Source organism: Orycteropus afer, unplaced genomic scaffold (assembly GCF_000298275.1).
Source record: "Orycteropus afer afer isolate SDZICR_OR568_19922 unplaced genomic scaffold, OryAfe1.0 scaffold00074, whole genome shotgun sequence".
NCBI classification, from domain to species: domain Eukaryota; kingdom Metazoa; phylum Chordata; class Mammalia; order Tubulidentata; family Orycteropodidae; genus Orycteropus; species Orycteropus afer.
The window spans coordinates 5,212,325-5,225,014 of NW_006921661.1; the positions used below are offsets into that span (position 1 = coordinate 5,212,325).

At 37.8% G+C, this 12,690-nt stretch overlaps 1 protein-coding gene across 1 annotated transcript in view; it reads right to left on the minus strand.

Annotated features, from left to right (window-relative positions):
- Positions 1–12,690, minus strand: part of UVRAG (UV radiation resistance associated) — a 481,244-nt gene that overhangs the window by 228,866 nt on the left and 239,688 nt on the right. Inside the window, exon 8 of the mRNA XM_007941031.2 lies at positions 9,681–9,807. Within this exon, the coding sequence (XP_007939222.2) occupies positions 9,681–9,807 (127 nt within the window). The remainder of the gene's footprint in view (positions 1–9,680; positions 9,808–12,690) is intronic.

Genomic DNA, 12,690 nt, shown 5'->3' on the forward strand with positions numbered 1-12,690 from the left:
AAAAAAAAAAAAGGGACCAGGTTTGCAGGTCTGATAGAGCCTGATGGAACCACTGAGACTATGGCCCCTAGCTGCTCTTCAGGTCTGGAATTGAACCCACTCCTACGGCTTCCAGCCAAACAAAGGACAGGCATATAAGGTGAACATTTACACTAGGTAGATATACTCCTTCGAGAGATCAATCATGGAAGAACAGAAGGGCTGTGTACGCACAGGGAGACAGCTCAGAGGGCAGGAGTGCATGGGAGGGAAGGACATAGGGAAGAGGTAACTATGGGGAGAAAGTTGGAGGAGAGCTGTTACATTGTGGTAAATTGTAATCAATGTCATGAGACAAAAGTGTATGTGAATTGCTGTATGGAAAGTGAATTTGCCATGTAAACTTCTCTCAAATCACAATTAAAAGAGAGAGAGAGAGAGAGAGAGAGAAATGAAGAACCCACATGCTAAATTCCTCTCAGAATTTCCTGCCAAGAGAAGATTTCTTTTTCTCCCCTAAAAAGCTGATAGGCTTCTATAACAGGTAACAGAAAGCAATTGATACTTTTCATACCTCTACACAATTGGCTTGATTGCAAAGATCAAAGCAAATTTTAGTGATTAAATGCAATAATTAGATCCTACTGAAGGCAGTCCACCGTACTTGAAAGACCAAGGGCTTAGGAATCAGTAAGATTTGGGTTCAAATCCTACCTGTGCTACTTTCAAACCTCTAGCATGTTACAGTATTTCAATAAAAGGTATCTGTTTCATAGGATTCATGCATGTTTCAAATGAAATAATTAATGAGAAAGTACTTAACAAGGTTTCTGGTAGCCAGAATGGAATAGTGAGAAAAGCATAGACTATAGAAACAAAAGGTCTGGGTCAATATGCCCACCTGCTCATAACAGCTTGTGTGTCCGCAGCCAAGCCATTTATCTCCTCTAAAAAAATAAATAAATAAATCAAACCATTGCTGTTAACTCAATTCCAAATCACAGTGATGTTGCAAAACACAGTGGAACTGCCCTATGATGGTTTCTAAGGCTGAAATCTCTACAGAAACAGATTGCCACATCTTTCTTCCATGGAGCAGCTGGTGGGTTTGAACTGGCAACCTTTCTGTTGGCAGCTGAGTGCTTAAGCACTGCATCTCCAGGGCTCCTCTCCTCAGTACCTCATATATACATGAAAATACAATATCTGCCCTACTTACCTTTGAGGGATGCATTAAGAATCAAATAGGATCATCTTTGTGTAAGTATTTTCTAATTGTAAAATACTACATATATGATATTCTTACTATCAAGAAATGAATTATGTTAAAGAGTAGCTCCTCCCTACAAAGACTGGGGAACTGCTTTTATAAAGTGAATACCACTCCCCAATTGAAAAGTTCCTCTTACATCATAACAGCATTTGCTTATAAGAAACCTAGAATCTACTAAGCATATATGCTTAAGACTAATTTTTATACCATTTTCTGTATCAAATTTTAGCAAACTAATTTTGATAGAGTATTTTTTCTCAATGATTTGGGGGTTGAGTTAGAGCAAAAAACCCTGTAAAACAGTATACAATTAAATGTTAATAGGAAGGTTACTCAGCATGTGACACTAACGAGGGGAAATCTGTTTTTATTAAATGTCGTAAGTTAAACTACTAATATTTTCCAGAAATGAAAACATATATATTAATAAACATTAATACTGAAAAGATCAGCTTATAACTCAGCTGGAAGTTGCTGTAGACCACAAGCTCAGAGCCACTGCCTTTGAGATACAGGAAGGAAAGACTTACGGGGAAGAGGTAATTAGACCCCTTGTAGTTATGTGGCCTCTTAGCAAATCAGGAGCACGGGTAAAAATTATCTTTTTGCCTCTTTCTAATAAATCATCCTGCCACAATGAATTTTTATAAACAAAAATATAAAATATTCACGTGGCTTCTTCCAAACATTTACACACACTAATCCCTATGGCACTCTTATGAGCAGCTATCCTAAGTGCACAGATGTGTAAAGAGGTGCAGAAGTTAAGTAATTCCTTTATGGTCACTTAGAAGATTCAGTAACAAAATGAAGACTAAATTTCATATAATACTAACTAAGCATTTGACTCAGAATCAAGGATCTAGAAAAGCACTGATGACCAAAGAGAAGTCATAATACTTAAGAACCCTCTAGTAAATTCCTATTAGGAAATTACTTTATTACTGGCTGGCAAATACACTAAATCATAGCTGAAGATACAAGTAACAAATACATTTCCTCCCTCGTTTTAGCAATATCAGTGACTCAAGTGCTTCTAAAATGCCTTAACCTGTCTCAAGATTCATTAAATAGTACATCTATGTAAAAGTATGAGAAGAATGTTTAACACAAACACTACTTTGAACAGACAAAAATAAGTATGACTTTGGTTACCTAGAACAATCGCTACGAAGAATGGAGGTCACCAACATGTAGACCAGGTTTTACCAGGAAATAAAATCAGCTGTCTCCATACACTCCTTATTTTCTACTTTCCAGAGCTGATCACCACAGTCTACAGAAATTCCCAATGGGAAGAAGAAGCCAACAGCAGCACTCTCCTGCTTAGTTCAAAGACTAGATTGTCAACATTAGACCCTAGCCTTCTAATTCCAAAGGAAATGGAAAATAATTCTCATCTCAGAAACACAAATAAAAGTGAGAGGTAGGTTCCTGAATTATAAAGTCAGCATTAAAAATCAATATTTCTGACCTACTCAGTAAAAACATATTCAATTTCAGTATTACCATCTTCTCTCTCTCTGCATGATAAAATGGAAACACAAGAACTGAAATGCTAGAACAGATGCCCACAAAATCCTATAATCTTCCTTTACAGTACATTTAGGCATTAATATGTGTGAACCCACTTAACACCTCTAAAATTTAGTTTTCTCAGCTATAAATTGAGGGATAGTAATAGTATCTTTAATTCATAGGAGTGTTAGTAAGTAAAGATAAGAATAGATTTAAAAGATAAAGAATGCATCTGACACTAATAAGCATTCTTAGTAATTATTACATTTCAGCCTCTTAAATGGGATAGATATCTTTGGTTAGAGTTTCATCTGCTTATAGGTTGGTGACAGGCTAGGCAACATCTGAGGAATTCCTACCATGATAAGAAAACGCAAAAACACAAGGGAAACAAAATCCAGAAACTCCTCTCCCACCCTCTATCTTTGTAATATTTGCTAGACTAATACACATTCCATGAACCTTATACTACTTATTAGTGTTCTTATTAGAAAAAGGCAAAAGCTAGTATCATTCATAAAAATATGATCTGCATCCTAGCCAAGTGAGTAGCATCTGGGTCTTAAGAGCTTGCAAGTAGCCATCTAAGACACAACTACGAGTCTCTACATGCCAGGAGTAAAATAGTAAGAAAGTAATCAAAAGTTAAGAGAAAAAAGTAAGTCTGTATGAGACACAATCTCCTGTACACTGAGACCAGAAAAACCAGATGGCGCCTGGCCATCACCACTGATCGTTCTGACTGAGGTCACAATAATAGATTGCCCTGGATAGAATGAGAGAAAAATGTGGAGCAGAACTCAAACTCTTAAAAAGAAATAGAAAAAAACTCAGACAAACCAGAACAACAAAGGGAGTCTCCTGCCCTGAGATACTCTTTAAATCTAGAACAGAGCCTATCTCCTGGGATCATCTTTTAGTGAAACAGCAGAATGGCACACAACATAAAGGATATTACCTGCAAGATCAGTGCACTCGTGGTACTTTGTTACAGCAGCATTAGATGACTAAGACAGTAGATAGCATAGAGCAGAGAAAGCATATTTAAGGAACTAAGGAAGTTCTATATAGCTGAAGCATTCAATGTGAAGTGGGCTTTTGTAAATCATCTTGAGACAGGACTTTATCTTAAATGATACAGAAACCCATGGAAGTGTGACACAGGAATGAAACAGAGGTATTTTGTTCTTCTTTTTAGAACATCATTTCATTTTTACAACTCATCTGATCATTATACAGATCCTTGCTATACAAAGTGTGGTTCACAGATGAGCAGCATCAGCAGAACTTGGGAGCTATTAAAATTCAATGAGGTATAAGTATTATTTTAAGCCTCAGGTTAGAGTTGAAGCTCAGTAATTGGGTAAGGTCACACAGGTGGTAAACAATGAAGCCAACATAAAAATAACCCCTCCCCAAGGGGCTGGGAGCAAGAGACAAAAGATTTAAACAGTTACTTCACCAAAGGCAAAATATAGGTAACACTAGTATAAGAAGGGAGCTCTGGTAGCATAGTGCCTAAGGCACTTGACTGCTAACCAGAAGGTTGGTGGTTCAAACCCACCAGCCACTCCTTGGAAGGAAGATGGGGCAATCTACTTCCATAGTGATACTGCCTCGGAAACCCAAGGAGGGGTCACTATGAGTCGGGTCCAACTCGACGGCACATAACAACAACAAGTATAAGAAGAAATTCCTAATCTCGTTATCAGGGACATATGAATTAAAACCAAAATGTGAAACCACTACACACACACCCACGAGAATGACTAAAATTTAAAATGTCTGAATGTAAATGGAAGTCTCATACATTGATGGTAGGAATAAAACACCCAGTTTCTTATAAAATTAAACACATACTAAAAATCCAGCAATTCTGCCCCTGGTTTTTTAACCAAGAGAATATGTTCACACAGAGGATTACATTCTAATGTTTCCTGTAGCTTTATATATAATAACCTGTGGTGTAGTAAATTACTTAGTGTGGCTTTTCTACCCTAAGTCTTTGTAAACTCCAAGGTGGGATTTTCTATGAGCAACTGAGGAGCTCCTGATTGCTGAAGTTGTCCACCTGGGTTATTTCTGTTGGGCGTGGCACAAAACAATGTTCTGAGAGGTTCCCACTCTCTCTCAGGTGCTTAGAGTTCTGATGCTATGATTGGCTAGTTTGACCACCCTGCCGGGCTCAAAAGGAGGCCTCCTAGAGCAGAACACTCTCTGACTGCTGGTTGAGGAAGACGTGCTGCTGAAAGAGACACGGGCTCCTGAGACACGCATTGCTGGGAAAGAGATGCAAGAGACACACGTTGCTGAGTAAGACACCAAGGGACGTGCACTGCTGGGGGAGAGACTGTGAGAGACTTGGCTGAGAGACGGTGCGCTGGGAGAGAGACTGAGCATTTTTCCTGAACTTGAATTGTAGCCTGTGGTGCTTCCCTAATAAACCCCATAACCTGTGAGTTCTGTGTGGCCACTGCAGCGAATTATCGAACCCAGGAGAGAGGTGGTGGGTGCTTTGGGAGGAACGGTTGGTGAAAGGGCTGGAGGGAGGTAGCATGTCTGGCCTTGCAGGAATAGGCCTTGTGCTATTAATGGTGATTCTGTCTTCCTCTTGTGGGATTAGAGGAGGTCAGAACATGCGGCCTCCTTGCCCTTTTTGCATAACCCCAAACTGGAAAAATCCAAATGTCCATCAACAGGTGAATGGATAAACAAATTGTGGTATATACATACCATGGAATACAACATAGCAATAAAAAAGGAAAGGATTCCTGACACATGCAACAAAATGGATGAATCTCAAAGGCATTACGTTAAGTGAAAGAGAGCCAGGCACAAAAGAGTACACACACTATGATTCCATTCACAGGAAATTCTGAAAAAGGCAAAATGATGTCAAAAAGTAAATCAGTAACTGTCAGAGGTCAAGGACTGGGAAAAGGTATTGACTACAAAGAGGCAAAGAGAATTTTTAGGGTGTTAGAAATATTCTGTATCATTGACTATGGTGGTGGTTATCTGACTGAATATATTAGTTAAACTCATCAAGCTGTATATTTAAATTTGACGAATCTGGTTATAGGTAAATTATAACTCAAAAACGAAAAGGAAAAAAAAAGATTTCTTTAAAAAGATAGTAAAGTTTACAAATAGAGCCCTTACAAATTTATTTTAAAAACAGTAAAACAAAAAGACAAAATGGGGAAAGGAACTGAAAAAGGTAAATTACAAAATGAGAACTACAAAAAAGTTTACAGTAAATGGTGAAATATTGAAAGCTTTTGCCGTCAGATGGGAAGTGAGACAAGAATATTCACTGTCACTACATCTATTCAGTATTGTACTAGATGTCTTAGACTACAATAAGGCAAATAAATATATAAATAAATAATACATGGTGTAAGAATCTGGATAAAAGAAACAGAAATATTATCATTTGCAGGTAAACTGACTATAGAAAAGTCAAAATGGTATGATTATTAGAATTATCTCTGGATATAAAATTAACACACAGAGATCAACTGTAATAAGCACATGAGAACATGTTCAAGATCATTGGCACTAAACCACCAGAGCTCCCCATTGGTTATTAGGGAAACAAATTCAAAAACCACAGTGTGACTCCACTTCACACCCACTAGGATGGCTATAGAGAGCCCTGTAACAGTCTTTCACATGCATAGTCATATCTAATTTATGACAAAACTGACAATGCAGTGCAATGGATGAAAAAAAAAGGTATCTTCAAAATATGCGACAGGGTCACTTATAACAACAACAAAAAATTGTGTAACTAACAATGACCTTGACTCTCATCTTACACCATACACACACACACAAAAGAATTGAGATGAATTCTAGATAAGAATGTAAATTGTAAAACATTTAAAAAAAAAAAACACAGAATAACATCTTTAAGTTGTTAAGTTTAAGATATAGATTTCTTAAACTGGATTCAAGAAGCATCACCTATAAAGGAAAAGATTAATCACAAAGAATTTCTGTTAATTAAAAGATATCTTTAAAGAGTAAACCAGCAAGAAATAGAATGGGAGAATATATTTGCAATGCACATTTCAAACAAAAATACCATTATCTGTACTACGTACATTATATACTACATAATTTTTATATAATATATACACTATATGTGTGTGTGTGTTGATGTTAGGTACCGTTGAGGAGGCACTGACTCATAGCAGCCCTGTGTACAATAGAACGAAACACTGCCTGGTCCACCACCAGCCTCACAATCCTTGCTATACCTGAGCCCATCGTTGCAGCCACTGTGTCAATCTATCTTGTTGAGGGCCTTCCCCTTTTTTGCCGACCCTCTACTTTACCAAGCATGATATTCTTCTCCAGGGAATAGTCCCTTCTGATAACATGAACAAAGTAGGTGAGATGAAGTCTGGCCATTCTCGCTTCCAAGGAGCATTTCAGCTGCACTTCTTCCAGGACAGATTTGTTTGTTTTTTTGGCAGTCCATGGTACGTTCAGTATTCCTCGCCAACACCACAACTCACAACTCTTCTTTAGTCTTCCTTATTCATTGTCCAGCCTTCATATACATATGAGGCTATTGAAAATACCATGGCTTGGGTTAGGCACACCTTAGACTTCAAAGAGGCATCTTTACTCTTCAGCATTTTAAAGAGGTCTTTTGCAGCAGATTTGCCTAGTGCAATACATCTGATTTCTTGACTGCTGCTTCCATTGGTGTTGACCGTGGAACCAAGTAATACAAAATCTTTGACAAAGTCAATCTTCTCTCCATTTACTGTGATGCTGCTTACTGGTCCAGTTGTGAGGATTTTCATTTTCTTTACGTTGAGGTATAATCCATACTGCAGTCTGTAGTTTTAAATCTTCATGAGTAAGTGCTTCAAGTCATCTTTACGCTCAGCAAGCAAGGTTGTATCATCTACATATTGCAGGTTGTTAGTGAGTCTTCCTCCAATCCTGATGCTGTGTTCTTCTTCATAAAGTCCAGCTTCTCAGATTATCTCCTCAGCATACAGATTGACTAAATACAATGAAAGGATACAACCCTGAAACACACCCTTCCTGACTTTAAACCATACAGTATTCCCTTGTTCTGTCTGAATGACAGCTTCCTAGTCTATGTACAGATTACTCATGAGCACAATTAAGTGTATTGGAATTCCCATTCTTCTCAATGTGATCCATAATTTGTTATGATCCACACATGCTTTTCCATAGTCAATAAAACACAGGTAAACATCTTTCTGGTATCCTTTGCTTTCAGCCAAGATCCATCTGACATCAGCAATGATATCCCTAGCTCTACATATGTTAAGTTTTGGTACTACATACTTCCTCTGTTTTTCTGCTGTTTGGTGCCATCAAGTCAATTCCAACACCTAGTGACTCTAGCGGACAGAGAAAAACAGCAAAAGATTGCCATGTATTTTCTTCTAGAGTCACTGGTGGGTATGAACCACAACCTTTTGGTTAGTAGCCAAGCAATTAACCACTATGCACCCAAACCAACCAAACCAAACCAAACCCATTGCTGTTGAGTTAGTGACTATATAGGACAGAGTAGAGTTGACCCGTATGGTTTCCAAAGCTATAATCTTTACAGAAGCAAACTGCTGTATCTTTCTCCTGTGGAGCAGCTGGTGGGTATGACCCTTTTGGTGGGTGAACTTTTTAGTGGGTAATAACCTTCTGGTTATTAGCCAAGCACTTAACTACTGCACACCAAGGCTCATTATTGTGCTACAGGGCTCCTTAAAGAACTTCTACACGTCTCTCCCAACCCCCCTCAAAAAAAAGGCAAACCAATATACATATTTAAAAAATGGGTGAAAGACTTGAACAGGTCCTTCACAAAAGAGTGTATGCCTATTGGAAATAAACATTTAAAATGTTGCTCAACTTCATTAGTCTTCAGGGAAATAGAAATTAAAACCACAACACAATACTAACACATGCCCACTAGAAAGGATAAAATAAAAAAGGCAGAAAGTACCAAATGCCGGCAAGGAGTAGAACAAGAGCTCTGACACACTGCTGGTTGAAGGATAGGGAAATGGTCACAACCACTTTGGAAGACTTTTTGATACAATCTACTATAGGTGAACATATACACACTGCTCTGGTAGCGTAATGCCTAAGGCACTTGACTGCTAACCAGAAGGCTGGTGGTTCAAACCCACCAGCCACTCCTCAGAAGGAAGATGGGGCAATTTACTTCTGTAGTGATACTGCCTCTGAAACCCAAGGAGGGGTCGTTATGAGTCAGGTCCTACTCGACAGCACATAACAACAACAACATGACCATATAGTTCTACTCTAATGTTTATATCCATCCTTACTAAGGAACATGGACTGGAATAGTCATGAAAGCATTACATTTTATAGCCCCATATTAGAAATTACTGGAATGCCATCAACAGTTATAAGAGTGAATAAATTCATATTCATACAACGGAATTATATTCAGCAATTACAATGAATAAATTGACTACATTCAGGTAAGGATGAATCTCGCAAAAATGTCGAACAAAAGTCAGACATGTAACAAGTATGTATATAATTCTATTTCTAAAAAGTATAAAATTAGGCAAAACCAATCTGTAATCTTACAGTCAGGGGAGTGGTTAGCCTAGCAGGAGATAATAGTGACTGAAATGTAGCATGAGAAGGTTTTTGGGGTGTTAGCATACCACGAATTCTGGTTATGGGTATGTTCACATTGTGAAAAATCACTGAGCTATATGTTCATGAACTTATACATTTTTCTATATGTATGTAACACTTTAAAAAATTAAAGAAAATTCTGTCATATTTGCACAAGGGTGACTATTTAGTCTTATTGAAATGAATAAAGGAAAACTACTGAATGGTGGGGTTGGGCTGTTTGTGTGATGGTTCTACTCACTTTTGTCCTGTAATGCAATTTGTTGTTTATGCAGTAATGCCACCTCCTGTCCCAAAGCTTTCTTCTGTCTTTCCAGTTCATTTCGAAGCACCAAAATTTTTAATTGCAGACATTCACTTTCTTTTTTCTAAGTAAATAAAATTACAGGTAAATTTGTGAATAGGAACGTAATGACTATGGATAAATTAAAAAATCAGAGTTTCTCAAAATACATCATGATTTAACCTGTGGACCTCTCAAGCAATTTAAGTATCAGTGATCATCACTGTAATGAAAAGAATATAGAAATAAGCAAAGAATAAGAACAGAAATAATTCTTCACTCTTTTTTTTTTTTTAAAGAATTCTAAAGATGCTACAATATACCTCAGGTCTCTTACCTAATGTCACAATAAAACAAGACAAATAATAATAATGAAATGGAGTCCTCAAAAAGTTAAACATAGAATTACCATATGACCCAGCAATTCCACATGAATATGTGGACATCAAGGTTAAAAATACAATGCCATTTACAACTATTCCAATACCACCACCACCCCCAAAAAGAGAAAAGAAATAGGTTTAATTCTGGAAAAACAGAAATGTACAGGCCTTGATTGTGAAAACTATACAATACTGATGAAAGAAATCAAACACATAATGTGTTCATGGATTAGAACACTTAACATGGTGAATATATAAATTTCTCCAAATTGATCTGTATATTGTAATTCTAATAAAAATCCCAGCAAGATTTCTTGTAGATTAGACAAGTTAATTCTAAAATATATATGGAAATGAAAAGGACTAGAAATGGCCAAAATAATTTTTAGGAACAAAAAAAAAAAATTGGAATAAAACTACTGAATAGACTCTTCTGGTAACGGGAATGTGTGTTTTCCTTATAACAGTCAATATCCTGGTTGTGATGTTGTTCTACAGTTCTGAAAGATGTCACCACTGGAATAAACTTCATAAAGGGTACTGCATTATTTCTTACAGCTGCATATGTAGTTATAATTATCTCACAATAAAAAGATAATTACAAAAATACTGATAATAGTAAGTGCTGACCTAAGACACAGAGCAACGAAACTCTCATGCCTGTGATGAGTCTCAAAATCTCATAACACTGAGTGAAAGAAGTCAGACTTAGAAAGTTATTGGAGGATTCCATTTGTATGACACTCTTTCAAAGACGAGAGGCAGTTGTTCAAACAGAACAAGGGAATGTTGTGTGGCTTATAATCAGGAAGGGTGTGCATAAAGGTTTGTTTTTTTGTTTGTTTTCCCTTTTTCTTTTTTTTTTAACTTTTAATTGTGATTTGGGTGAAAGTTTACAGAGCAAATTGGTTTTCATTCAACAGTTCATATACATTGTGTTTCATGGCACCTGCAATGCTGACAATGTAACAGCTTTCTTCTCACTTCTTCTCTGTGGTCACCTTTTTTCCCTGGGTCCTTCCTTCCTATGCATTCCTGCCTTCTGAGCTTTCTCCCTGCACAAATGCTACCCTTTGGATTTTCTATGGTTGATTGTTCTAAGTTCAATTGCCTGGTGTAATTGCTCACCTCATGGGTCTGTCTATTGTTTGGCTGAAGGGTAAGCCACAGGAGTGAGTTCAATTCTAAGTCCTAAGGGTAACTAGGGATCACAGTCTTGGGGGTATCACCAGTCTCTATCAGACCAATAAGCCTGGTCATTTTTATGATTTTGAGTTTTGTTTCACATTTTTCTCCAACTGTCCAGGCCCTACCCCCAGAGGAAGGAAAGGGAGAGGAAGCCAGGGCAACAAAAGCTTCAGGATCCAGATAAGGGGAAGGAGACTGCCCCGGCCCTGAAGCAGGAAAGGGAGGGGAACTCTGAGGTCAACAAAAGCCACAGGACCCAGATAAGGGGAAGGAGACAGCCACCACCCCCAGAGGCAGGAAAGGGAGGGGAACCCCAGGGAGACAAAGCCACAGGATCCCCGTAAGAGGAAGGTAGAGAGGTTTCGAACAGCTAAGGAAGAAGAACTTGTCTGTCAGTTTGTCTTACTGTGGTGGCTTGTGCATTGCTATGAGGCTTGAGGCTGTGCCACTGGTGTTTGAAAGGCCAGCAGGGTTGCACATAGTGCACAGGTTTCAATGCAGATTACAGACTGAGACAGACTAGAAAGAAGGAAGAGGCCATCCACTTCTCAAAGAATTGGCCATAGAAAACCTTATGAATAGCAGAGAAACACTGTCTGCTACATTACTTAGCAACTTTACAAATAGCCTGGAAATACTGTTTGATACAGTGATGAGGATGAGGCCCTTAGGTCAGAAGGCACTCAAAATATGACTGGGAAAGAGCTGCATCATCAGAGAAAAACCAGCTTTAATGATAAAGTAAAGCTTTTGGGATCTCCATTTGCTGACATGGCATGACACAAATTGAGGAGAAACAGCTGCAAACACCTATTAATAATGAGAATATGGAATGTATAAAGTATGAATCTAGGAAAATTGGAAGTTGTCAAAAATGAAATGGAATGCATAAAGATCGATATCTTAGGCATTAGTGAGCTGAAATGGAACAGTATGAGCCATTTTGAATCAGACAACCATATGATCTATTATGCCAGGAATGACAATTTGAAGAGGAATGGTGTGGCTTTCATCATCACAAAGGATGTTTCAAGATCTGTCCTGAACACAATGCTGTCAGTGATAGGATAGTATCATACACCTACAACAAAGACCAGTTACTTACTACTATTATTCAAATTTATGCACCAACCATCAAAGCCAAAGATGAGGAAATTAAAGAGTTTTATCAACTTCTGCAGTCTGAAATTGACCAAATGTGCAATCAAGATGTGTTCATTATCACTGATGACTGGAATTCAAAAGTTGGAAACAAGAAGAATCACTGGTAGTTGGAAAATTTGGTCTTGGTGACAGAAATAACACTGGAGATCACATGACAGAATTTTGCGAGACCAATGACTTATTCATTGCAAATACCTTTTGTCAACAACACAAATGATGGCTATACACATGGA